The following is a 25,974-nucleotide window of genomic DNA, read 5'->3' as shown; positions in this document are numbered from 1 at the left end:
GTGGGTGCTATGTCGCATTAGCAAGACCCCCCAAGCACCAATACAGTGGAACCCCCCCCACAAGTGACACCATTTTGCAAACTACACCCCTCAGGGAATTCATCTAGGGGTATAGTGTACATTTCAAACCCCCAGGGGTTTCACCAATTTTGATACAACTGGGCTGTGCAACTGAAAAATTACATTTTTTACACAAAAATGCAGTTCTGGCTCAAAATTTTTCATTTTCACAAGGAATGAAGGAGACAAAGCACCCCAAAATCTGTGCCCCAATTTCACCCGAGTATGGCAATGCCTCACATGTGACCAAAAAATACCAGTTGGGTGCATGGCAGGACTCAGAAGGGAAGGAGTGATTTTTGGATTTTGCAGCTCAGATTCTGGTGGAATGTTGGTGGGTGCTATGTCGCATTAGCAAGACCCCCGAAGCACCAATACAGTGGAACCCCCCCACAAGTGACCCCATTTTGCAAACTACACCCCTCAGGGAATTCATCTAGGGGTATAGTGTACATTTCAAACCCCCAGGGGTTTCACCAATTTTGATACAACTGGGCTGTGCAACTGAAAAATTACATTTTTTACACAAAAATGCTGTTCTGGCTCCAAATTTTTCATTTTCATAAGGTATGAAGGAGAAAAAGCACCCCAAAATCTGTGCCCCAATTTCTCCCGAGTATGGCAATGCCTCATATGTGACCAAAAAATACCAGTTGGGTGCATGGCAGGACTCAGAAGGGAAGGAGTGATTTTTGGTGGTGGAATGTTGGTGGGTGCTATGTCGCATTAGCAAGACCCGAAAAGCACCAATACAGTGGAACCCCCCCACAAGTGACCCCATTTTGCAAACTACACCCCTCAGGGAATTCATCTAGGGGTATAGTGTACATTTCAAACCCCCAGGGGTTTCACCAATTTTGATACAACTGGGCAGTGAAAATGAAAAATTAGATTTTTTTACACAAAAATGCAGTTCTGGCTCAAAATTTTTCATTTTCATAAGGTATGAAGGAGAAAAAGCACCCCAAAATCTGTGACCCAATTTCTCCCGAGTACGGCAATGCTTCATGTGTGACCAAAAAATGGCAGGACTCAGAAGGGAAGGAGTGATATTTGGATTTTGCAGCTCAGATTCTGGTGGAATTTTGGTGGGTGCTATGTCGCATTAGCAAGACCCCCGAAGCACCAATACAGTGGAACCCCCCCACAAGTGACCCCATTTTGCAAACTACACCCCTCAGGGAATTCATCTAGGGGTATAGTGTACATTTCAAACCCCCAGGGGTTTCACCAATTTTGATACAACTGGGCTGTGCAACTGAAAAATTACATTTTTTACACAAAAATGCAGTTCTGGCTCAAAATTTTTCATTTTCACAAGGAATGAAGGAGACAAAGCACCCCAAAATCTGTGCCCCAATTTCTCCCGAGTATGGCAATGCCTCACATGTGACCAAAAAATACCAGTTGGGTGCATGGCAGGACTCAGAAGGGAAGGAGTGATTTTTGGTGGTGGAATGTTGGTGGGTGCTATGTCGCATTAGCAAGACCCCCAAAGCACCAATACAGTGGAACCCCCCCACAAGTGACCCCATTTTGCAAACTACACCCCTTAGGGAATTCATCTAGGGGTATAGTGTACATTTCAAACCCCCAGGGGTTTCACCAATTTTGATACAACTGGGCAGTGAAAATGAAAAATTAAATTTTTTTACACAAAAATGCAGTTCTGGCTCAAAATTTGTCATTTTAACAAGGAATGAAGGAGAAAAAGCACCCCAAAATCTGTGCCCCAATTTCTCCCGAGTACGGCAATGCCTCACATGTGACCAAAAAATACCAGTTGGGTGCATGGCAGGACTCAGAAGGGAAGGAGTGATTTTTGGATTTTGCAGCTCAGATTCTGGTGGAATGTTGGTGGGTGCTATGTCGCATTAGCAAGACCCCCCAAGCACCAATACAGTGGAACCCCCCCCACAAGTGACACCATTTTGCAAACTACACCCCTCAGGGAATTCATCTAGGGGTATAGTGTACATTTCAAACCCCCAGGGGTTTCACCAATTTTGATACAACTGGGCTGTGCAACTGAAAAATTACATTTTTTACACAAAAATGCAGTTCTGGCTCAAAATTTTTCATTTTCACAAGGAATGAAGGAGACAAAGCACCCCAAAATCTGTGCCCCAATTTCACCCGAGTATGGCAATGCCTCACATGTGACCAAAAAATACCAGTTGGGTGCATGGCAGGACTCAGAAGGGAAGGAGTGATTTTTGGATTTTGCAGCTCAGATTCTGGTGGAATGTTGGTGGGTGCTATGTCGCATTAGCAAGACCCCCGAAGCACCAATACAGTGGAACCCCCCCACAAGTGACCCCATTTTGCAAACTACACCCCTCAGGGAATTCATCTAGGGGTATAGTGTACATTTCAAACCCCCAGGGGTTTCACCAATTTTGATACAACTGGGCTGTGCAACTGAAAAATTAAATTTTTTACACAAAAATGCTGTTCTGGCTCCAAATTTTTCATTTTCATAAGGTATGAAGGAGAAAAAGCACCCCAAAATCTGTGCCCCAATTTCTCCCGAGTATGGCAATGCCTCATATGTGACCAAAAAATACCAGTTGGGTGCATGGCAGGACTCAGAAGGGAAGGAGTGATTTTTGGTGGTGGAATGTTGGTGGGTGCTATGTCGCATTAGCAAGACCCGAAAAGCACCAATACAGTGGAACCCCCCCACAAGTGACCCCATTTTGCAAACTACACCCCTCAGGGAATTCATCTAGGGGTATAGTGTACATTTCAAACCCCCAGGGGTTTCACCAATTTTGATACAACTGGGCAGTGAAAATGAAAAATTAGATTTTTTTACACAAAAATGCAGTTCTGGCTCAAAATTTTTCATTTTCATAAGGTATGAAGGAGAAAAAGCACCCCAAAATCTGTGACCCAATTTCTCCCGAGTACGGCAATGCTTCATGTGTGACCAAAAAATGGCAGGACTCAGAAGGGAAGGAGTGATATTTGGATTTTGCAGCTCAGATTCTGGTGGAATTTTGGTGGGTGCTATGTCGCATTAGCAAGACCCCCGAAGCACCAATACAGTGGAACCCCCCCACAAGTGACCCCATTTTGCAAACTACACCCCTCAGGGAATTCATCTAGGGGTATAGTGTACATTTCAAAGCCCCAGGGGTTTCACCAATTTTGATACAACTGGGCAGTAAAAATGAAAAATTACATTTTTTTACACAAATGCAGTTCTGGCTCAAAATTTTTCATTTTCATAAGGTATGAAGGAGAAAAAGCACCCCAAAATCTGTGCCCCAATTTCTCCCGAGTACGGCAATGCTTCATGTGTGACCAAAAAATGGCAGGACTCAGAAGGGAAGGAGTGATATTTGGATTTTGCAGCTCAGATTCTGGTGGAATTTTGGTGGGTGCTATGTCGCATTAGCAAGACCCCCGAAGCACCAATACAGTGGAACCCCCCCACAATTGACCCCATTTTGCAAACTACACCCCTCAGGGAATTCATCTAGGGGTATAGTGTACATTTCAAACCCCCAGGGGTTTCACCAATTTTGATACAACTGGGCAGTGAAAATGAAAAATTACATTTTTTTACACAAAAATGCAGTTCTGGCTCAAAATTTGTCATTTTCATAAGGTATGAAGGAGAAAAAGCACCCCAAAATCTGTGCCCCAATTTCTCCCGAGTACGGCAATGCCTCACATGTGACCAAAAAATACCAGTTGGGTGCATGGCAGGACTCAGAAGGGAAGGAGTGATTTTTGGATTTTGCGGCTCAGATTCTGGTGGAATGAATGGTGGGTGCTATGTGGCATTAGCAAGACCCCCGAAGCACGGTGAAATGATGAACCTAATAATCCATAGATGTGTGGTATATTTTAAAACACTCCTTTATACATAGGCCGGGTTTGTCGGGGCAAGTGTCACACTGGAAAATAGTTTGCTTTCTTATTCCCTTTTTATAGCAAACTTTGCACCTTTTTTGTGTCCTGCCCTTTTTTCCAGTGGAGGGGATTTCATCAGGAAAATGCTGCCCTGGTACAATACGGGGGCCAGTACTAGAAGTACTGGGGCCCTCTGCCTGCTGGTTCCCAAATATTAGGCCCTTTATGACTTCCTCTTGAAAGTGCATAAATGTCCCCCTCTGGCTGGTAGAACGGAATAGCACGTAAGCGTTATACAGTGCCATCTGGATGATATACACGGCCAGCTTCTTGTACCAGATTTTTGTTTTCCGCAGGGCACTGTACGGCTTCAGTACCTGATCTGAAAGATCCACTCCGCCCATGTACCTATTGTAATCCAGGATACAATTAGGTTTTGAGGTGTGGGTACTGGTACCTCGTACAGGGACGGAGGTGGTACTGTCTCCGTGAATTGTTGTCAGTATAAGGACATCCCTCTTGTCCTTATATTTGACCAACAACATATTTTCGGTGCATATTCCCCTGCTTTCACCCCTTCTCATTACTTGGGCAATGTGCGTTTTTGGGAGGCCTCTTTGGTTCTTGCGCACAGTACCGCAAGCTGCTGTACCTCTTGAACCAAGGGCCTTAAACAGGGGGATGCTGGTGTAAAAGTTATCCACATAGAGGTGATAACCTTTATCCAGGAAGGGGTGCACTAAATCCCAGACAATTTTTCCACTAACACCTACGAGGGAGGGGGGGCATTCTGGCGGTTCAATTCTTGAATCCTTCCCTTCATATACCCTAAACCTGTGGGTGTACCCTGAGGTGCTTTCACACAGCTTATACATTTTTATGCCATACCTTGCCCTCTTACTGGGAAGGTACTGGCGGAATTTAACCCTTCCTTTAAAATGTATAAGGGACTCGTCTATGCAAATGAATTTATCTGGGATGTACATCTCTTCAAATTTGGCACTGAAGTGATCAATGACCGGCCTGACTTTGAATAGCCGGTCAAAGGTGGGATCATCTCTGGGTGGGCACTTGTGCATTATCGTTGTAATGCAAAAATGTAAGGATTAACTCAAAACGATTCCGAGTCATGGCCATACGGTAAAGTGGGGTGCTGTACAGAACATCTGTACTCCAATATTGCCTAATTTCTGGCTTTTTTACTATGCCCATATGAAACACCAGACCCCAAAACGTCATCATCTCTACTGCATCTACAGGGGTCCACCTAGCAAATGATGACGTGGGGTTTTGAGCAATAAACTGCTGGGCATATAAATTAGTTTGGTCCACCATTAAATTTATAAAATCATCAGATAAAAATAATTTGAAAAAGTCAATTTCTCTGAGACCTGTTGAATCAAATTGGATTCCTGGGATGGCCAAAAACTCAGGAACCTGGGGCTCAAAATTGTCTGGTGGTGGGGTCCATTCGAGATCAATTATTGGGGGGGGGGGTCTCAGCTGCTCTACGGGGGCGTCTTTGAGGGGGTCCCTCATCACTAGAGGAGGAAGAGGAGTTTAAGATGAATCCTTCAAATTCCCCGCTTGCCTCACTGGCTGTGTCAGAGTCAGAGGCAAGCATGGCATATGCCTCCTCCACTGAATACATTCTTCGGGATGACTGGGATGACATTTGGGATGACATTTGGGATGACATTTGGGATGCCATTTTTATTTTTGTGTTTCTGGTAGTGAAATGTTTCAACACGTGTATAGTGTAGGGGGGGTACAAACTTTATTTCAATGTAGTATGTAGTGTGTAGTGTGTATGTAGTGCAGAAAAAAAAAAAAAAAAAAAAAAAAGGTCCTGTGCCAAAAATTGAGCACAGATGTTGGTCAGTAACGTCCGTCACTGAACAGCGCTCAAAGGCAACAGGAATTTGATCAAAAAAATTTGATCAAAAAAAATAAAAAAAAGACCCCACAGCACCCTCAAAAAAAAAAAAAAAGGTGATCAGTGATGCGACACTGATTACCAGTGAGGGGCAGCAGGTGCACAACCTTTGGTGCAACTGGCAGGTATATATAAAAAAAAAAACCCTGCACCCCCAAAAAGTTGCTGATCAGCACAGATATACTGATCAGCACAAAAGGGGGGGGGGGTAGCAGACACAAAATATAGCACTCTCTATCACTCTCTGTCACTATCTCTCTCTATCTATCTCTCTCTATCTATCTCTCTATCTCTCACTATCTATCACTCTATGACACTGCAGCAGCAGCACTGACAGTTATATATATATAAAAAAAAAACCTGCAGCCCCAAAAAGGGGGGGTAGCAGACACAAAATATAGCACTCTCTATCACTATCTCTCTATCTCTCACTATCTATCACTATCTATCACTCTATGACACTGCAGCAGCAGCACTGACAGTTATATATATAAAAAAAGCCTGCAGCCCCAAAAAGGGGGGGTAGCAGACACAAAATATAGCACTCTCTATCACTATCTCTCTATCTCTCACTATCTATCACTATCTATCACTCTATGACACTGCAGCAGCAGCACTGACAGTTATATATATATATATAAAAAAAACCTGCACCCCCAAAAAGGGGGGGTAGCAGACACAAAATATAGCACTCTGTCACTATCTCTCTATCTCTCTCTATCTCTCTCTATCTCTCTCTATCTCTCTCTCTATCTCTCTCTATCTCTCTATCACACTGCAGCAGCAGCAGGAAGTCACAAGAAGTCAGATCCAGGAAGCATCCAGCACGCTACAAGCAGTGATCAGGTGATCAGGTAAGGTATTTGCAAGGATCAGGTAAGTATTTGCAAGGATCAGGTCAGTATCACGGCAGATAGGCACGGTGACCGCTCTGCACGCAATTCCAGACCGGAATGGCGTCTGCAGCGCAGTCACCGTTAGTTTAAATGTCGCGCCTTGGCTGTGATTGGTCCGTGGGTCCCACGGACCAATCACAGCCTTGGGGGCAGGTGGGGTGAGGTGTCGTCGTCACCGATGACCCCCTCATGTCCCCTGACGCCCGGCGGTGATTGACACCTGTGTTACCGAGCGTCTGATTCGCTGGTAACACAGGAAAACGCTGTGAATGGCTGTTCACACTGAACAGCCAATCACAGCGATCGCCGACGGGGGGGCGGCATCGCAGCCCCCCCTGGGCATGCAGGGACATGTCTGCTGTCAGGGACAGCAGACATCGTCCCTCTGTCACTGCGTCTCTAGACGCAGTGACAGTTTAAAGTCATGACATGACATTTATGCCATGTGTCGGGAAGTACATCCCGACCATGACGTAAATGTACGTCAAATGTCGGGAAGGGGTTATGTTATGTTGACCTTTTGAGTTATTGAAAATTTTGTGGGGCCATATGCCTTGGCAGGCCAGGCAGAGAGGGTCACTAATGGCCAGGGAATTGTATCAGAATTGGTGCATGCAGCCTCCTTCCTTGCAGACCTGAGCCACATTGGACCCCATAGCCATGCCAGTCACTCAAGTGGTTATAGAGGCCTTATTGAAACTTTCCACTCCAGGGCGACTATATGTGTGACTTCAATAATGCTTTTATAGTTTTATTTTGTTTTTTATTATGGAAGGTGCCATTTTTATAGAGGGAGACTACAACCTGTGGCAAGCGAAGCGAGCCACTGAGCCCGCAAGGGGCTTCTTTGCGCTTGTCCCCCTGTCGGAGCACCGGCAATCGGGATTCCAATTTCGGGATACTGACCGCTGGGATCCCGACTGTCAGACCGCAATACCACACCCATTGTATTCAACTGTAAATCACTGTTTCTGTTTTGCTTACTCATTTATGTACTCTGTAATTGGGCGCTACAGTTCCCTTGTGGCACCATATCGATAAAGAATAATAATAATAATAACAGTGGTTAGCATTACTGCCTCGCAATACAGAGGTCATAGCTTTGATGCCAACCGTGGCTATAACAGTGTCAACCTATTGCTTGTCGACTATTTTAGGTGTCAACCTACTCACTTTAGACCATTAGTGGTCAACCTAGTGATTTAAAAACCTAGACATTTTCACCCTGTTAATCGGAAACTTGGGACGTGTAGGGGACATGATTATGGCCCCTTCCACTGATATACAAAGCAGAGATTTTCAGCACTTTAAAACAGGAGGTGGGGCCTTGATGATCCCATTTGTCACAAATGGGATCATCAAGCCTCCAAGAGTATTGTCTACTTCTCCTGGTGTGCACTAGGGCCAAAGAATCCTGGAAAGTACACTGGCAAGTATATATTATCTTTCATCACCTTTCAATCCTTAATTGATAATTGATGATTTTTTCCTGAAAGGAAATTAAAGTATTTACTGTATAGATATAGCCCTGGTATATTGCTTTAGCAAGTTCAGTTGTCATAGAAAATCTATCCATTATGTTTATCATGAAATTTTAACAAATCTCAGTAGGTATAGAAGGGAAATTACATCATGTTTAACCTTGGTGTGTAGAAATCATGCCTGTGCATAAAGGTAACATTACTTTACCATTTCTAGCAAAGTTAGCAATGGCTAGTGCTCCTGTCATCTGAAGTAGGGTGTGCCGAGAGGTCAGCCAAAAAGGAATATTTTCGTAGACCACACCGCAGCCATTGTCAAATAGTTTTTGCATCGACTCATCTGCAAATGACACAAAAAAACGAAAAATAAATAATTGTGAAAGAAGAAGGCGGCAACTGAAGGACAGGTTCTAATGGCCTGGCTTAGAAATGTGAGCAATTATCCCTGGGCTGTGCCAAATATACCTCAATGTTCTTGTCATGGAGCTGAAAGGCTGGTACAACAGACTAATGCTGCATCTTTGTACATAGAGCAAGATTAGGGGGGAGGGGGTCAGTGCCCCCAGGCCCTCCTGTCAGGGTGCCCTCTGGGTGTAGGGTTTCTACTCTTGCTGTAAAATTTCTCTACACGTGCCGCATAACCACCGGTATTGGAACCCTTCCTCCCCATGAGCCTCAAGTTTTTTCAGGGCCTCACCCCCCCCCCCCTCTCTCTCCTCTGATGGCTCCTGTCTCCTGCAGTTTTGTTGAGGGGCTGCGGCATGGGGCAGTGAGTGAAGAGGGCTGTGCAGTTGTTAAGGGATTAATCCAGCCCTGTTTGTATGCAGTCACTTGCATCTGCTAAACTGCCAGTGGTCATCTTCATTTGCAGCTAGGACACCATTAGCATACATATCTAAATCAGGCCTCTGGAATATTTTTATTCAAGCTTTAAGTACAAGATCAAACTTCTTCAATATTTCTTCCACCCTTAACTGTGCGTGTATATACAGATGGAGCAGCTAACATTGGAGATGCTCCTGGTGATTCTATCGCCATTCGCCGCCAGCTGACGGAGCTCTCCGCTGGTTCCATGCTGCTGCCTTGTCACCGCCCGCAGCCCCCACTAACCCTGCCCATCTCGCTGAAGATGAATCTACTCCCTGTTGCCGTGCTGACGGGGATGCGTGATCCTGTGAGATGATCGCGTGTCCCCGTCAGAGGGAGCACCTGTCCGCCAGCCTGTGCCAGCTCAGGACATTTGGCGGTCACGCAGACTGGCTGGGAGGTGCTCCATCTGTATATACTGTGTATGTCTGTGTGTGTGTGTGTGTAATATACAGTGGCGTAAGTTTGTCCCAGTTGCCCAGAGGCAAGATGAATATTGGTGCCCCCTCCCACACACGACGTTATTCAAAATATATATAGTCTGTTATGAAATATATATTATATACTGTATGTATATACAGAAAGAGCGGGAGAACACATACATATTTCAGAACTCAGCCACAGAAGCAATTTTGATGGCTTTCAATTAATGGATTTAAACTGGAATGGTGGTGAGGTGCCCCCTTGAGAGCAGGAGCCCGGCGGCAGATGACTCCATTGCCTCCCAGAGTTCTGCCTCTGGTAATATAAATATATATATATATATATATATATATATATATATATATTATTGTTTAATGCATCTGTGTTTTCAACTAGGATTTAATGTAGAGTACAATACAGTTCAGAATGTCATTTCCGTGTAATACTGGAGTTATTCTGCATTAAAATAGCCGCAACTGTTGTGCTTGGAGTGTACAGCTCAGTGAGGAGTGAAGGCTGGCTTACAGAATTACAAACTTGAAAGTGTGATTGCTCCAAAGGGCTGAATGGGGAATAGATGGAAGCTACAGTACAGTTAGAAATATATAAATCATTACTATTAGAGGGACACTATTCAGTGGAAAGACGTCTCGCTAGCTAGACATTGCCTGTCACCACCAAGGGACATAATGAGTAGTAGCATCCCTGTGATTACTTCCTTCAGTTTTATTGGGCTTTAACAAGGTCCAGCCCCACAGGGCTCCTTTTTTGCTTTTTTATTTAGTATTTTATTGAATTCTTGTGCTATTTTTCTTCGTACTTATCTAACACCAAGCAGCAAAGGCAAACCATAATAAACGCCATGGGACAGGGGCTCTGAGCGATGAGCACAATCCTGCCTATGATGTACACATGTGTAATTTGGGAAGAACAGAAAATCTCCTGTCTGCTATGGCTCATTTTCTAAAAGCACACAGTACAGAAAAAGAGCTCGGCCTGTAACCACTAAGGGATCTGGATTTGGGGAAAAGAAAAAAGAATCAAAGCTTTATTGACCCTCGACAAGCAGAACTAAGTTAACTATATTTCAACAAATCAGTGTGTGTGTGTGTGTGTGTGTGTAGATTCAGAACTGTACTCACCAAGGAGCTGCCTGCTAGAACTACTGTAGCATACACAATGCACTGGGAATATTCCAAACTTACCACCAAGAAGCAAGGACACAATAAGGTCCGAGGATGACTTCAGAGTGCACATGTCTTCGGTCTGCGAGCTGTCATGTAGTTTCTGAAGGATGTCACACAGTATCTCCTGAACAGAGGCTTCTACTAATTGTAACTTAAGGGGATCTGTGTACATGAAAAACAAAATTTATATTAGTATAACATAAGAGGCCGTTGCAAAGCACTTTAATACAAGACCGCTATTGCTGTGGCTGCCAACTTTGAGGGCTGATTAAAAGTTGAAAGCTCTTGACAAGGTGGCTGTGTGGAATTACGCAATAGCATACTTGCCTACTTTTTAAAATTAGTTTCAGGGAAATTATGGTTGGTAGTAAAATTTTGCACAGCGCCCCATTGAGGCGGGCTTGTCATGCTGCCCCCAAAGGGCGTGTCTAGTTCCATATATGGAGAGATTGTGAACGTGGCACCTAGAAGTGTGGCTGTGTACTGCTACATCTGAGGGGAATCTTATAAAATGACTTATATCCAAATGTAGATGAGCCCCAAAGCAGTTAGTAAGAGATACTATACTTGGTAAAGTGCTGGGAAATGGTGATGATGATTCAATGTAAATGTATCTGTGTCTCATTCCTTTTTCCCCAAAAATGTAACAGTGTAATGTGGGCCAGGTGATATGAGGGAGATTGCTAGACTAATGAGGGAGAATGCTGCTATTTCAGGGCGTCTCCTGCAGAAGGCAGGGGGGGGAGGTGACTATGATGTAACAGTGTAATGTGGGCTAGGTGAAATGAGGGAGATCTCTCTGCACATGTTACATCATCCCCACCTGCAGTGCAACATGGTTTTGTCCATTTGTGTGCTTTTTTGCTTTGCTAACAAAGCTGAATTTTGGCCTAACTTTCTTTTGAAAGACATTTTTTGGGAGTACTGGGAGCTGATTGGCAGCACTTGCTAATTCCAATTGGACCAGGAAGAATCTCTGCCTCCGCTGCCCCCCCCCCCCGACCCTGGCTTTTCCCTTTCATTGTCACCCCTCCGGATTGCCCTCCTATCTTACTTCAATTTGGGAACCTTCCACCAACACATCGTGGACCCCATCACTCGCAACATCGTGAGGACCCTTCAACAGAAGGAAACAGATCATCCTCCAGCGAGCTATCCACTCCAGTTCCCCCCTGAAATTAGCGCATCATAGCGAGGACCCCAAAAATTGGGAATCAGATCATCCTCCAGCGTTCAATTTTACAACATCCAGGACGGCAACTTGTCTAACCCTACACTCCAGGGCTAAACCCAGCGTACAAAAGCCCCAAAAACCATCAAGGATATACGGCAGCTACGCAGAGACATAAGTATTATCTTCCTTGTCCATTCATTTTATTATTATTGTCATTGACATATATGCTATTGTTTATAATTACTTTTATTAATTGTTTTTACAATATATATTTTTATAATAATAAAATTGTGATATCCAATTGATCCACCTAGCGCTCCACCTTTTCTTTTCCCTGATTGGCTAAATCGCCATTTATCATACATGGTGAGTTTCTAATAGCCAAAACTCATTGATAAATGGGCCCCTTAGTGTCTTTAACCATGTTACGGGAAATGTAATGTAGGGGATTTGTGATTTTGGGGTAGCAAGAGTTTTTTTTTACTTTTTTTGGATAACCATAAAGTCTACAAAAATCATACTTCCCACAATTAGCCTCAATATGGCCATACGATGCCCCATTTTACACTTACACAAGTGTCACAGATCAAATCAGCACAGACCCTTGGTGCGTCCTAGCAGCATACTGTAATTGCGACAAGATGCAATTTTAGCAGAAAAGGCGCCTGACACTAGCAGAGTCTCGCGGTGCGGAGAGGGGATGTTTGGCATGCATGCAGCAATGATGTATGAGGACACATTTGTATATGCATTTCCTTTTACAGTTATGTAATGGAAACGTTATTATGGTCATTTCTGCATTAACTTTTTAGGGCCAATTTGTTGAGTTCGTCTTTATTTAGCAGAATTTCATCCTATTACCATTAACTCCCCTTTCTGTAGTCAGATGTATAAAAATGGTCACAAAATGTTTAATTTTCTGTAATGGATCGACATTATAATGACACATGAAGATCAGACGACTTTATTTACCTAAATGGCATGGTCATACATTAAATGAATCTTTTTACTTGATCTGGTAACTTTCACCTAGTCACCTGATAGAGAAATCAATGGAAAAGAATGGATACATTGGTAGAAGCTAGAAACACGCTGGTGTTCCGTAACATCTTATGGTTCTGCTAGATCCAATTCAGCCAGATGTATTTCTCATTACACATCCAGCAAACCTCAGAGTCTTGAGCTTGCTACATGAGAATAACTATGCTAGATATACATACCGTTCTCTGCCATCATCTGGAGGACCTCAATGATAAGCTCAACTCTTTCATGGGTTTCTGCTCTCTTCAGCTGCTTTACCAGCTGTTCAACCACCATGGTTTTACTTAAAGCGTCCTTAGCACTTTCTGTAACATAAAAGTGAATAGGCTGCACTTTATCACTTTCTTGCTTTTGTATGACTTCTGGACCTCCCACAACCACATAAAATGCTCCCTCGTATTGTATAAAATATCAAAGTCAACTTTTGTCTTGTCTAACATTGGGGGTTATTCTAGTCCATTCTTTCTGACAAAACCCTTCTTAGATGGACAAAACCATGTGCACTGCGGGTGGGGCAGATGTAACTTGTGCAGAGAGAATTAGATTTGGGTGGGGTTTTTCTTCAAAGTGAGATCTATATTGAAGTGTAAAATCATGCAGTCAGTATTTTCCCTGCACAGAAACAAAATAACTCACCCAAATCTAATTCTCTCTGCACATGTTACATCTGCCCCCCTGCAGTGCACATGGTTTTGTCCATCTAAGAAGGATTTTGTCAGAAAGAATGAACTAGAATAAACCCCATAGTGTTATTTGTGGGCCTTTACAATGCAAAATGAAGTATATGGGGACCTAATTTTAGGTGATTTTAAGCAGAGCCATAAATAGACTTGTTGGTGCCTTGTGCCAAAAAGAGAACTGGTGCCCCTCCTTCTCAATTTTTAAATTTAGTTCTTAAATTGCATGCATTCATGGGGAAGGGGCATGAAAAAACTGCTTTTATACCTTTACTAAATAACACATTTCAATATACTGCCATAACTCATAGGGAGGTATTCAATCCCCACCGCTACTTCTGACGGGGAAAATCGCAGCGGGCACCTATTCAATGGTGTCTATCCCAACAGCATTGAACAGGCATCTCGGAAGAATGGACCCGACTTTAAGAGCTGCCTGGCCCGTTTTGCCGGGAACGGCCGTGGATTGTCTAGATCAAGGCCGTGTCTCGCCAATCCACGGCCGTTTTAAGCAGCCACGCCCCTTTTTCACTGATCAACAGGTGGGACATTGAATCCCGCCTGCCGGTAAACAGGAAAGCGGCCGAGAACAGGCCAGGTTCACAACTGTCGGGACACTGCGAAAGTCATGACTCAGGATTGAATACCCCCTATAATCTGCTACATTCTCTTCAAACACCCTACTGTTGAATCCTCCATAACAGCAATGAGATGTTCAACTATATTAAATAATCAGCATTGCATCTATGTAATGAACAACCACATATCCAATCCCTTGGCATGGTTTCACATTCTGGGTATGTCAGCATTTTGAAATATAATAATGGGTAGTGTCAGGGCTGGCGCTACCATTAGGATGATATAGGCGGTTGCCTAGGGGGTTGCAGAATCTGGGGGGAACAAAATGAAGAATGGCTCTGAGAGAGGAATCCTTGTTGAACTTAATGTAAATGGCAGGTGTTGAACTTCTAAGATGCCTCCTCCACACTTTCTCCTGAGGAGTCAGGAGAGTGGGTATTGGTGTGTGGGTGGTGGTGAGGGCAGTGAGGCACGCTTTGGACAACCCTTTGTTTTACTGAATTTTTTGTAGCGGCCGATATCGTGGATAGTCACATCATTGATCTCTATTATCCTTATTTAATTGGTGGCAGGTTTATATTCTGGTAGTGATGCATGGGAAATTAAGAATAACAATTCTTCTTTCATATATTGCATCCTAAAAAAATGGTAGGCATAATCTGGTTGCTATGGGCAAATTCACACTTTTCACTTTTAGCAGCTTTTAATAAATTTACCTTTTTTTATCTCTCCAAGATTTGAGACCTCTCCCGCATGTCTCTTTAAATTGAAATGAAGTTCTAGAAATGTTCAGATGTTAAATAACTTTGTGATATGGGAACATTAAGGTAAAACTATTGCCTTAGGATGGAAAATTAGATTAGTAAGTAAATTGTTTCTGTGTAGCTATGGATTGCAAAATGAAAAATATAGTCTATTAGGATCTGGCTCGTTTATAATGAGTTCCTCATTTATGAGATACAGTATGATGATAGTTTAAAAGCAAATCAATAGATACATCATGCATTATTGTGAAAATGTTTATGCAATGACTGTAAAAACAGTATTAATAATTGTAATTATATGAACCTGTTCCAGTAAAGCATTGCATCCTGCAATAAATTCACACAGTATTGTTGTTAGTCAAAGTGGAATTTAAGAAGTGAAAAGATCTTGTAATTTATTTCACATCTGCTAAATTGTGTATCTGAATGTATGCAGAAGCAATGTGTGCCTCACTGTGCTATGCGTGTTGTCATACATATGAATCAAAAACTATTACTTAACATGGAGAATGAATAAATTGGTTGAGCAAAGTTTAAGAGCGGTACATACTGTAATCCCATGTTTTATTGGGATGCGGTTAACAAACTGGTGGTCGGATGCTGTCTGCCAATATCCCAGTGATAGAATACTGGCATCACTCTCCATGCCGATACTGGCATCCTGATTGGAAGTATGCAAGGGCGGGTCAGGGTTAGGCGGTGGTGGTATTGAGTTAGGATAAGGCTGCAGGTAGGAAGGGTAACCTAACCCACTATGAGGGAGGGTTAAGCTGCAGGGGGGTAAAGTTAGGCACTGGGTGTGGAACATTGGGGGGAGGGGGAGCAGTGGCGCAACTATAAATTTTGCTCCCCCCTGCCAAAAAGTTTGTGGCACCCCCACCCCCCCAGGCTCCTCTCCAGCGTGTTTCCCCTCACACCCATCCGCCTGCCCATCCTTTACACAGTAGCCAATAGCTGGCTCTGTGTACAGGCAATTGAATCAGTGAGGGGATTTGTTATCTCTGCCATGGCACCACCCGTGCTGTGGATGGCTCGCCTCCAGTGCTCAGTCAGTGGACAGCGGCAGGCAGCAGCATGTCAGTGCGTCGAGTGGGTGCTGGCGCCCACACAGACCCCGCTGCTGCTTGCTCCCCCAAGCGGCTGCTGGGGTTGCCTTACAGTAGTTACGCCACTGAGGGGGAGGAGGTAAGTATACTTACTGCACTCATGGGATTCACAATATTGAGAGGCTGCTGTTGGTCTTCAGACCTCCAGTACATTAATTGTCCCCCTTATGTATTCTGTTTTGCCTATGCTAAGAATATAGAACGCTGTCCTAAATACTTACTACATATGGATGGTAAAATAAAGTTTAATGCCTGGTTTTGGACCTCGGTAAGAAACTGCATTAAAGATAAAAGTTGTGAGACCTAGTTTAACCACCCCCCATTATTATATTTACACACTAGTGAGCTTGCATTAGCTTGTAATTGATACTACAGGCTAGTAGATTGACAGTCTGCTATTATTTCGGGAAAGGGTGGGGTTATGAAGAGCTGCCCTTTCCCAAAACAGATGCCTCTTTGTAGGATCTGCGGGTCAGTCAGCCAGCCAATGGTGTCGCAGTTTATCCAATGCTGGGTCCTAGGATGCAACATGGATCACTATTGCAAGCAGGTGGTGTGGTCTGATGGCTGACTAGAGGTGCTGATTTACGGTATGTTTTTGCTGGTGGGTGCTCAAGTCTGTTGAATGTCACTGTTGATGAAATCTCAGCTACCTGTGTTGCATCACGTGTGACCTGGCCAGGAAAGTGCTTATGTCTCATTTGACAAATTATCAGAAATCCACAGCAATAGCAAAGTAGACAAGTGTCCCTATAGGAAGCGATGGCCAGACAGGACAGGACTGCATAGGTAAAGTGCAGTATGATTATGTATTGCCACTGGCCACTCCCTGTTTGCAATTTTAAGTGAGCTGCACAGGCAGTTCACTGAGTGCGGGTGGGTACGCAATGTCGCGTGACGTCTTGACGCGATGCATTCCAGGCTCGACCCGCATCACCACCTTTGTGGCTGACTAATCCATGTTATAAATTGCATTTATTGTCAGATTCATGGAATCACTCCAGGACTTTAATAGCTTCTAGTGATAGATAATTATTCGTAAATGATACATTGTTGTCATAAATCAGCCACTATGATTGTTTTTTTTGGTAGATAACATGTGGAAATTCTGCATTGTTTTGTTACAATTAAAGAGCTCAAGGTGTGCAAAATAACCATACTCAGCACTATTGTATTGTGACCACCACTCGGCATGGCTGATGCCTGGCCCTGTGTCTGTTCTTTGCAGACGTTCTGATTCCTACCACCATGATATTTGGTTAGCCTATGTTAATACACAACTCGTTCACAAGGGCCCCTGAAGTAATTCTGCTTCTATTAAAATCATTCCAATGTGTTGTTAGTCACAAACAACAGAAGTCAAATATATCGTTGTCCCTCTGAAAGGCAGACATAGGTCCAGATGTACTAAGCTTCAAAAAGTGATAAATTGGAGAGTGATAAACAATCAGCAAATCAGCTCCTACCGGTCATTTTTCAAACCCAGTCTGTAACACTGTAACATGGCAGTTACGGGCTGATTGGCTGATTGTATATCACTCCCCACTTTATCACTTTTTGAAGCTTAGTACATCTGGCCCGTAAGGTGGAAATCTGCTTTCTTTGTCCATTAGAATGTGAACGGACAAGACTACTCTGCTTTCATTGTGACATGGCAAATGAGAAGTCTTAATAAGTTTTGGCAACTTGTAATTTTTGTATCTTCTCATTAACCTTCTACATGCAGGGGCGGTGTCATAAAGGGTGAGAGGGAGCCTAAGACAATAAGGCCTCTAATAAGGTCATTTTGCTGGTGCTGAGTGCTGTGTGCTGTCAGGTGTTTATTGAAGAGGGGGGTGGGAGAGTGCAGTGAGGTGATTAATGTAGTGGGGGTTCTATGAGGTTAATATTAAAATGGAGAATCTGTGAAATGATCATTAAAAGTGTGTGCTGTTAGATGATTTGTAAAGGGGGCACTGCTGTGAGAGATAGACCATTTGGAACTTGGTGGATGTTGTTCTATGCTTGCTGGTTGAAGGGCCCACCCTAACAGGGCAGATAGAGCTGCAGCTCTAGGCCTCCACATAAAGTGATAAAATGGAGAGTGATAAACAGCCAGCCAATCAGCTCCTGTCTGACATTTTTCAAACACAGTCTGTGACATGGCAGGTAGGAGCTGATTGGCTGGCTGTTTATCACTCTCCATTTTATCACTTTTGAAGCTTAGTGCATCTGGCCCTATAGCTGACCACATGGTTGCCTATAAATCATAAGTATTGAAATTGCATTTATCTTATTTTCTGTACACTTATATATTTAGGGAGACAATGGGGTTTATAGTGCATGGGTTCTACAGTATATGGCATTGGCGTCACCTCCTACACTTTTATAATAGACTCTTGAACATTTTCAGCTCCAGGTCCATTAGGCCTTTAATCCGGCTCTGCTAACAGTTCAATCTTCAGGGCCCGAGAAAAGTTAGGTTCACCACTGACTACGTACAATTAATTATGCAAAAAACATTCCTCCATTATTCTCAATAAACGTAACTGTTTATAATAATAATAATAATAATAATAATAATAACTGTCACTGAAATAGAGAGAGTTATACTGTAATTTTAGACTATTCTGACCTAGATCCGCCAGATTGGACAAGGCCAAGAGACACACTCGCACCAGTGCATCGTTATCTGGGAAATCAGATAATATTCGGACCAAAGACGTCAGCACACCAAGCTCCACCAGTTGCTCTTGTAGCTCATCTAAAAAAAATATAAAAATAATTGAAGTATATAGTATTGTATTTGTGCTTTAAGTAGGTGCCGATTGTACAACAATATACTGTACAATACTACACAGTTATACTAGCTTTACTATTCACAGAACTACAATAAGCACTGGTCAACTATGTTCAAGCTATAAAAATAAAATGTCAAATAGTTGTGTTAAGATCACTTTCAAGTAATGTATAGTTCAATGGGGTTAAAATCAATGGGACAGGTGTATTAAGCCTGAAGAAGAGATAAAGTGGAGATAAAGTAAAAAGAGATCAAGCACCAGCCAATCAATTTCCAGCTGTCATTTTGGTACTTGTGTATTATCACGTCGCCCATTGCATCGCATACCATAAGACATACGATGGTATGCAATGCAATATTGCACGATGTTGTACAATGGCATACAATTTTAAAATTGTATGCCATTGTATATGGCATACAATGCCATACAATGAGAGGGGATGCAATTAAAAATTGTATAAGCACCCTAATGGGTGCTTACAATGTTAAATGCACCCTAATGGGTGCTTACAATGTTAAATGCACCTCCACGCCACCCCCACTATAAACGTGAACCCGAAGCGTGGCGAGCGCAGCGGTACGCGTCCTACGACCTTTTCATACCCCCACTATCCATGTCGGCGGGGAGTTGATTGAAGTGTGGCGAGCGCAGCTAACCCCCGAGCCCTAAGAGGGGACGTGCATAACTTCACAGGTATACGCGTCCCCTTGCGGGGCTCGCTGTGCTCGCCATGCTTCGGGCTCGGTGGCTCGCTGCATTCGCCACACTATATAAAGTCACCCATTAGGGTGCTTGTACAATTTTTAATCGAATAGTGGTGTAAAATCACGTCACATCACATGCCATCGAGTGTATGGCATGCGATGCGATAAAAACATTGCGCGACCAACATCGGGGGCGCCGTGATAATACACCAGTACCATCATTTTCAAACACAGTTCATTGGCTGGTGCTTTATCTCTTTTCACTTTATCTCCACTTTATCTCTTCTCCAGGCTTAATATTCTGCCCCAATATTTGCTAACTACCATATGTTATTAGGACCATACAGCTATGGGGTCAATTCTCCATTCTGCCGATTCCTATGTCAGATGAATTGAGGGCATCTAGTACAGTATGTTAGATTTCCATCATCCCCTATTTCATCAAAAAAATAATTGGAGCTACAGAATGTTACCATACTGTAGTTTGCAGATTCCTTAAAGCAGTGGTTTATAAACACCGTTCTGAAGGCATCCTAAAGCTGTATACACACAGATATTTGTATGTCCAATCTGTCTGGTGGGAACAGGAATCTGGTAATGTATGAGAGAATATGACAATCAACCATTTGCTACCAAACACTGTTCAGATAAACTTGTTAAATCAAATGGATTTAACCAATCTGTCTGCATGACCAGTGTCTGTTTTTCACTGTTTGGGAGCACATATTAAATTCTCATATGCTCCCATACCTTACCAGAAATTAGTTCCCACCAGACAGATTGGACAGATAAATATTTAAGCGTGTACTGAGCTGCCAGTCCAGGTTTTAAGGATATCCATTCTTGTGCACAGATGGTAAAATCAAACTGGCTGAGGTACTAATTAAAGTATGGATATCCTTAAAACTTGGGCTTTTAGGTTTCCTTGAGGACTGCATTTGGGAATTAATTCCTTGCCAAATTGGCAATCATCAACATCTGATTGAGATTGTAAAGGCCCATAAACACTAGAAGATTATCTTTCCAATCTGTCTGGTTGGAATGAAAATCTGGAAATTTCTGGGAACAAATTCAGTCATCTGCATAAAGGCCCATACACACTAGAAGATATTTGCATCAATCTCATTCAGAAAGAGGCTTCTGAAAGATATTGATGGCAATATCTTCTAGAGTGTATGCCTAATATCTTTTAACAGTGCGCCCCAAGGCTCATTGTTAAAGATGTGTGGATGCACAATATCTTTCATGATCAGCTCACAGTATATTGTTCACCAATCTCTTTTGTCTTTCATATCTTCTAGTGTGTATGACTAATTTGTCTATAGGACCCATTTGTGTCTGTTTGCCATGTTTAGAAGCAAATGGTCAATTGTCATTTGCTACCAAAAATATCCAGATTTTCATTACAACCAGCCAGATTGGAAAGGTAATTTTCTAGTGTGTATGGACCTAGTGTATAAACTAACTCCAATGTTTTTTTTTAAGGGTCACGGTTAGATCTCTCTCTCTCTCTCTCTCTCTCTCTCTCTCTCTCTCTCTCTCTCTCTCTCTCTCTCTCTCTCTCTCTCTCTCTCTCATACAGAATTTCTCAAAGCAATTACACATGTTCTATCTTTAGCAGACACGAATACAAATGTTGATTATTTTGAACTTTTCAATTAAGTTAAGTTTACGCTTAAAGCACGCTACTGAGTTTCTGTAGCAGTGTAGCAATAATGATGATCCTGCCAGAGAATGTTAGGCATTTCCAGGACATGGATCCAGTTCAGTTAGAATCTTTAATCCTATCTGTCACTTACTGTTGTCATAACAGATGCGACCAATGGCTCTGCCAGCATGAAGAAGCATCTCCTGATCAGAGCTCTGTAGAAAGGGTACCAAGGCCATCACCAGACCTGCATCAATGCATGGTTTCCTGGTTTCTTCTACAGACAAACAATTTGTGTCAAGTAATATCCAGAAAATGATCGCTAAGCAAAAATAGCACTTATAAATACTGTTAACAATATAGGCAGTACAGAATAAAATAGTAGTAGGAAAAATAGGCAACATAATAAATCCTAGCTAGGTATCATAATGTACGTTAGTCGCAGTAGCGTACGCAGGGGGGTTTCTGAGTACCCCCCTCCCTGATGGGCCAAATGGTGTGTTTTGCTGATCACGGGTAGCGGTCATAGGTCTGCCACTTTTTAGGCTCCGCCCACTCGCTGTAATTTACCGTGATTATTAGCAGGGTTGTCGGTACTAAAGAGGGTGGAACTGTAACTAAACTGAGGGGAGCAACAGGCAGTCAGAAGCAGCTAGAATAGGAGGCACCTGGCTGCACCTATCTAGAAAATCAGTATAAGCAAAGTCAGGTTACCTGCTCCTTTTGTTATATAGATCTGAAGAGGCGACACTCATGGGCAGGGGCGTAACTACCATAGGTGCAGGGGGTGCAGCTGCTATGGGGCCCAGAGCTGAGAGGGGCCCACTTTGCCTGTCAAAGTATAATGTGCTGTATACATTTTTCAGCATTAGTTGATAAATAGGGGCCCTTACAAATTTTTGCTATGGGGCCCACATGTATCTAGTTATGCCACTGCTCATGGGTTTAGGTGAAAAAAACATAAAGTGTTGGAAAATTCATTATTCGCCATCCCATACGCACCTAGCAGTGCAGCCGTTGGGCGCGGGGTGGCGGCAAAGGGCTGCAGGCATGGGAATGCCCAATGTTTCATGGGAGTCCCCATGAAAACACTGGTCGAGCTAATTTAAATGTGCCGGTGACGCGGGTGTGGGGGGCGGGCTGCTGACGTCAGTAGATGTCAGCTGCCCACCCGCTTACGGTACAGGGAGCCGACAGATCTAAGACACCAGAGAGGTGTCTTAGATCTGTGAGCGCTTGCAAAATCAAATGATTTTGTCCCCGCACGCGAGGTTGCATATGGATGCTAAACATAGTTAGATATTCTGCGTTCCTGCGCATGGCACATATATGACACGCAAAGCTTTGCATGTCAACCAGAATCTCCGCCATAATCCGGAATCTATGGGTTATGGGGTGACAACTGTGGTTTTGAAAATATATTCAATGTACTGTAACATGCACAGTTTATATATTATTTGTATATTATTTAGTGTTCTGCTCCTAGATTCGATTTCTAGCGTTAATTGACAGGCTTTGGATTAGAGACACACAGACTGTAACACAGGTGGTGGAATCAGATGTCTGTTATGTACTTAGTACTTGGGTGGAGGTATTTAATCATGTTGGGTTTAGTGGGGTTGGTTTGACAAATGCCAGTTAGTGGCTGGTATATATTGTAGCTAGCTGGCCTATGTCTAACAACATTCACAGAAATTCCTGGATGTGTTGCTGTTTGATGCTGAACAATCGTGCTCTCTGTTTTGCTGTTTGATGCTGAACAATCGTGCTCTCTGTTTTGCTGTTTGATGCTGAACAATCGTGCTCTCTGTTTTGCTGTTTGATGCTGAACAATCGTGCTCTCTGTTTTGCCATCATTACAAATAAACTGAGATCTGATGATATTAACGTCACAATAGTAATGCTTCTTTATATAAAAATAGCAATATGTCTAGGCTCAAAGGCCACTGGTATATCCCTTAGTAGTTGCTGACTAGTGCTCATTGTGGATAAACTGAGGGCAGTACTTACCATCCTTTGCCAGCTCTGCCAGCACATAGGCTGCTTTTTCTGCGCAAGTTGGACTGGTTTTCAGTATTCTCGCTAATGCCGGTAATACATCACAATCTGTGAGCAGTTTCGCTGATCTCTGCACTGTAGGGAAGACACAAAGAGGCACCAATGGACTTTGTAATGATGATAACCGTGTACAATTCTGTATCAAAAATGCTTTTTTTTTTTTTTAAAGATGATTACTTTAACCTTGATTTGTCCAATGTGTGCAGATAAACAAAGGTTTTGCTCAATAGTTTACAACAGATAAAAGACAATAGTTTACTAATGAAACATGATATTTATAGGACAGGATCTGTAAGTACTGTAGGGTCCAAGATTCCCATGACAGGTATAGAAACTTCATGCTATATACATCTGTTTGGGTTGGGATCATTTGGTCTATTGCATTATGGTCGAAAGTCATTAGGTCGAATCCATTAGGTCGACATGCTAAAAGGTCGACATGACTCTAGGTCTACATGGGAAAAGGTCGACATGATTCTAGGTCGAAAGGTCATTAGTTCGACAGGTCATTAGTTCGACAAGGTCATTAGTTCGACATTGTCTATGTCGACATTAACAAGGTCGACATGGGGTTTTTCACTGTTTTTTTACCTGAATGTCAACACAGTCGACATGGACACAGTTTAAAGTGCACTGCATCCCCTCGCATCGCTCGCTGCGCTCGCTATGCGTCGGGCACGGTGCCTCGCTACGCTCGGCACACTATTTTATTCTCCCACCACGCCCTAGTGGATGGTAGGGCATGAAATACCGCCTGTCGGCACATGTTGGCTCAAAAAACAGTGAAAAACTCCATGTCGACCTTGTGAATGTCGACATAGACAATGTCGAACTAATGACCTTGTCGAACTAATGACCTGTCGAACTAATGACCTTTCGAACTAGAATCATGTCGACCTTTTCCCATGTCGACCTAGAGTCATGTCGACCTTTTAGCATGTCGACCTAATGGATTCGACCTAATGACTGTCGACCATAATGCAGTAGACCAAATGACCGCATCCCATCTGTTTGTACAGTATGAGTACATTTACTGCTGAAAAGCCAGAGCTAGTAACTATATTAATAAGTAAATAGTATTACCATCTTTAAAGACATTTTACATGTTTTAGTGCCATGATGGTAAATATATTAAGTGCCAGGTTTGCCATAGTATAGAAACTTAGTGACATTGCTGGCAGTTTTGAACCATGATACAACATTTATTGTCATCAAATTTGATTCTGTTACCATCAGTACCATTAAGTTTTAAACCCTGATACTGCCATAAAGTCAGTTTTACCATCAAAAATTAGGCAACTCCATTCATGTTCAAGCATAGGGTTCAATTCAAGCAGGGGGAGCCAACGACAGTCCTTGAGAGCCACCAACAGTTATGCTGTGTACACACGGTGAGATTCCCTTGCTATTCGACTTAGGATTCGAGTGCTATACAATCTTTGATATCTCTGTACTTTTTACATACAATCTGCATTAGACTTGCACTATAGTCATTGCTGTCCTGTCTATCTGGGTTTCGATTTGTTCTGTCACAGCAGTTCGCATCGGGATCGCAAGATAAAAAACCTGTGTGATCTGTATACGATCTGCATGCAAATTTGACTATATAGTCAAAATCTAATGGCAAATCTCACTGTGTGTACACAGCATTAGCGTTACCATGTCTCCTCACAGAATCACAAGTGAAATAATTAGCTCCACCTGTGGATCTTTTAAACTCAGTCAGTAATGAGTGCACCTGCGAGGTGAGCTGGAAAACATGAACTGCTGGTAGCTCTCGAGGACTGAAGTTGGTTACTCCTGAATTAAAGTATTTATTTTTTAGATGAAAATACAAATGCATTACAATTTTGGTTCATGACCTTAACAAACCCATAGGCTTATAAACCTAAGCTTGTAGTGGAAAAATCAGGGGGGGGGGGGTTGGTGTGGAGTCCACCTGAATTTTAAAATAACCAGCATTAGACTTGACCAACCGGGACTTGTGATAGTATAGGAGGTTGGATACTCCGTGTGGGTGCTTGAATCATAGTGTCAGCTAGACCTGCTCAGGGCTGGAATCACTAGGTTGGTTTCGCCATGTACATGATTGGCACTTTAAAAATACGGACTGACTTTCAAAAAGGGCTTGATTCTGACTCCGCTGCAATTTTGCAAAACTTTGCAAAGCTGCAACTGCCGGCACCGGGCTGCAGATGGGCCGTCCAGAACAGGGCAAGGCTGTCCTGCTCACTGAGGCCTCCGTGCAATGTGCACACAAAATTTTGCAGGCACATTGCTAAAGTGCGAGCGCTTGCTACACAGCTCCAACATTACTGACTGCGCAGCCTAGCTGTGAAACAGGACGCATGCTGGCCATGTTTCTGGTCTCCGCGGCTGCATATGAACTCATGCAGTCACCACAGCCCTCCTCTCAAGCGGTCTAGACACACCTGCATTGTCCAGGCCACTCCCACAAGTTTGGCCCCTTCAATGCTGCTTTGCCGTACCCAGCCACCCGAATATCTATTTCCACACTTATGCGGACCACTCTGAACCAGGCCCAAAGTTCCACACCACCTACTTACATTTAACACATCTTTAAAAATGAAAAAGGTTTATCGCTGTAAAGTTTGAGTATCTTGTATGACGTGCGTAGATGTAGAATGCTAGATTACAGGCACGGCACACAACGGTTTTCTTTTTTTGTGGGGGGGGAAATGTAATCTTTTCTTTTTTACTAACTGCAG

At 43.1% G+C, this 25,974-nt stretch overlaps 1 protein-coding gene across 2 annotated transcripts in view; it reads right to left on the bottom strand.

The window, feature by feature from the left end:
* The window catches only part of LOC146007734 (rap1 GTPase-GDP dissociation stimulator 1-like), a 116,350-nt gene that overhangs the window by 27,458 nt on the left and 62,918 nt on the right, over positions 1-25,974 (bottom strand). The window contains exons 3-8 of one of the 2 annotated variants that reach the window (XM_083146313.1): positions 23,198-23,320; positions 21,339-21,464; positions 18,670-18,798; positions 13,109-13,234; positions 10,733-10,876; positions 8,446-8,577 (exon numbers count right to left, since the gene is read on the bottom strand). In XM_083146313.1, the coding sequence (XP_083002439.1) occupies positions 8,446-8,577; positions 10,733-10,876; positions 13,109-13,234; positions 18,670-18,798; positions 21,339-21,464; positions 23,198-23,320 (780 nt within the window). Of the gene's footprint in view, positions 1-8,445; positions 8,578-10,732; positions 10,877-13,108; positions 13,235-18,669; positions 18,799-21,338; positions 21,465-23,197; positions 23,325-25,974 lie in introns of both variants that reach the window. The other variant, XM_083146314.1, reaches the window with a different exon arrangement.

This window comes from Crinia signifera, chromosome 6, assembly GCF_055691185.1.
Source record: "Crinia signifera chromosome 6, ASM5569118v1, whole genome shotgun sequence".
Lineage (NCBI taxonomy): Eukaryota > Metazoa > Chordata > Amphibia > Anura > Myobatrachidae > Crinia > Crinia signifera.
This window is presented reverse-complemented; position numbering and strand designations above follow the sequence as displayed.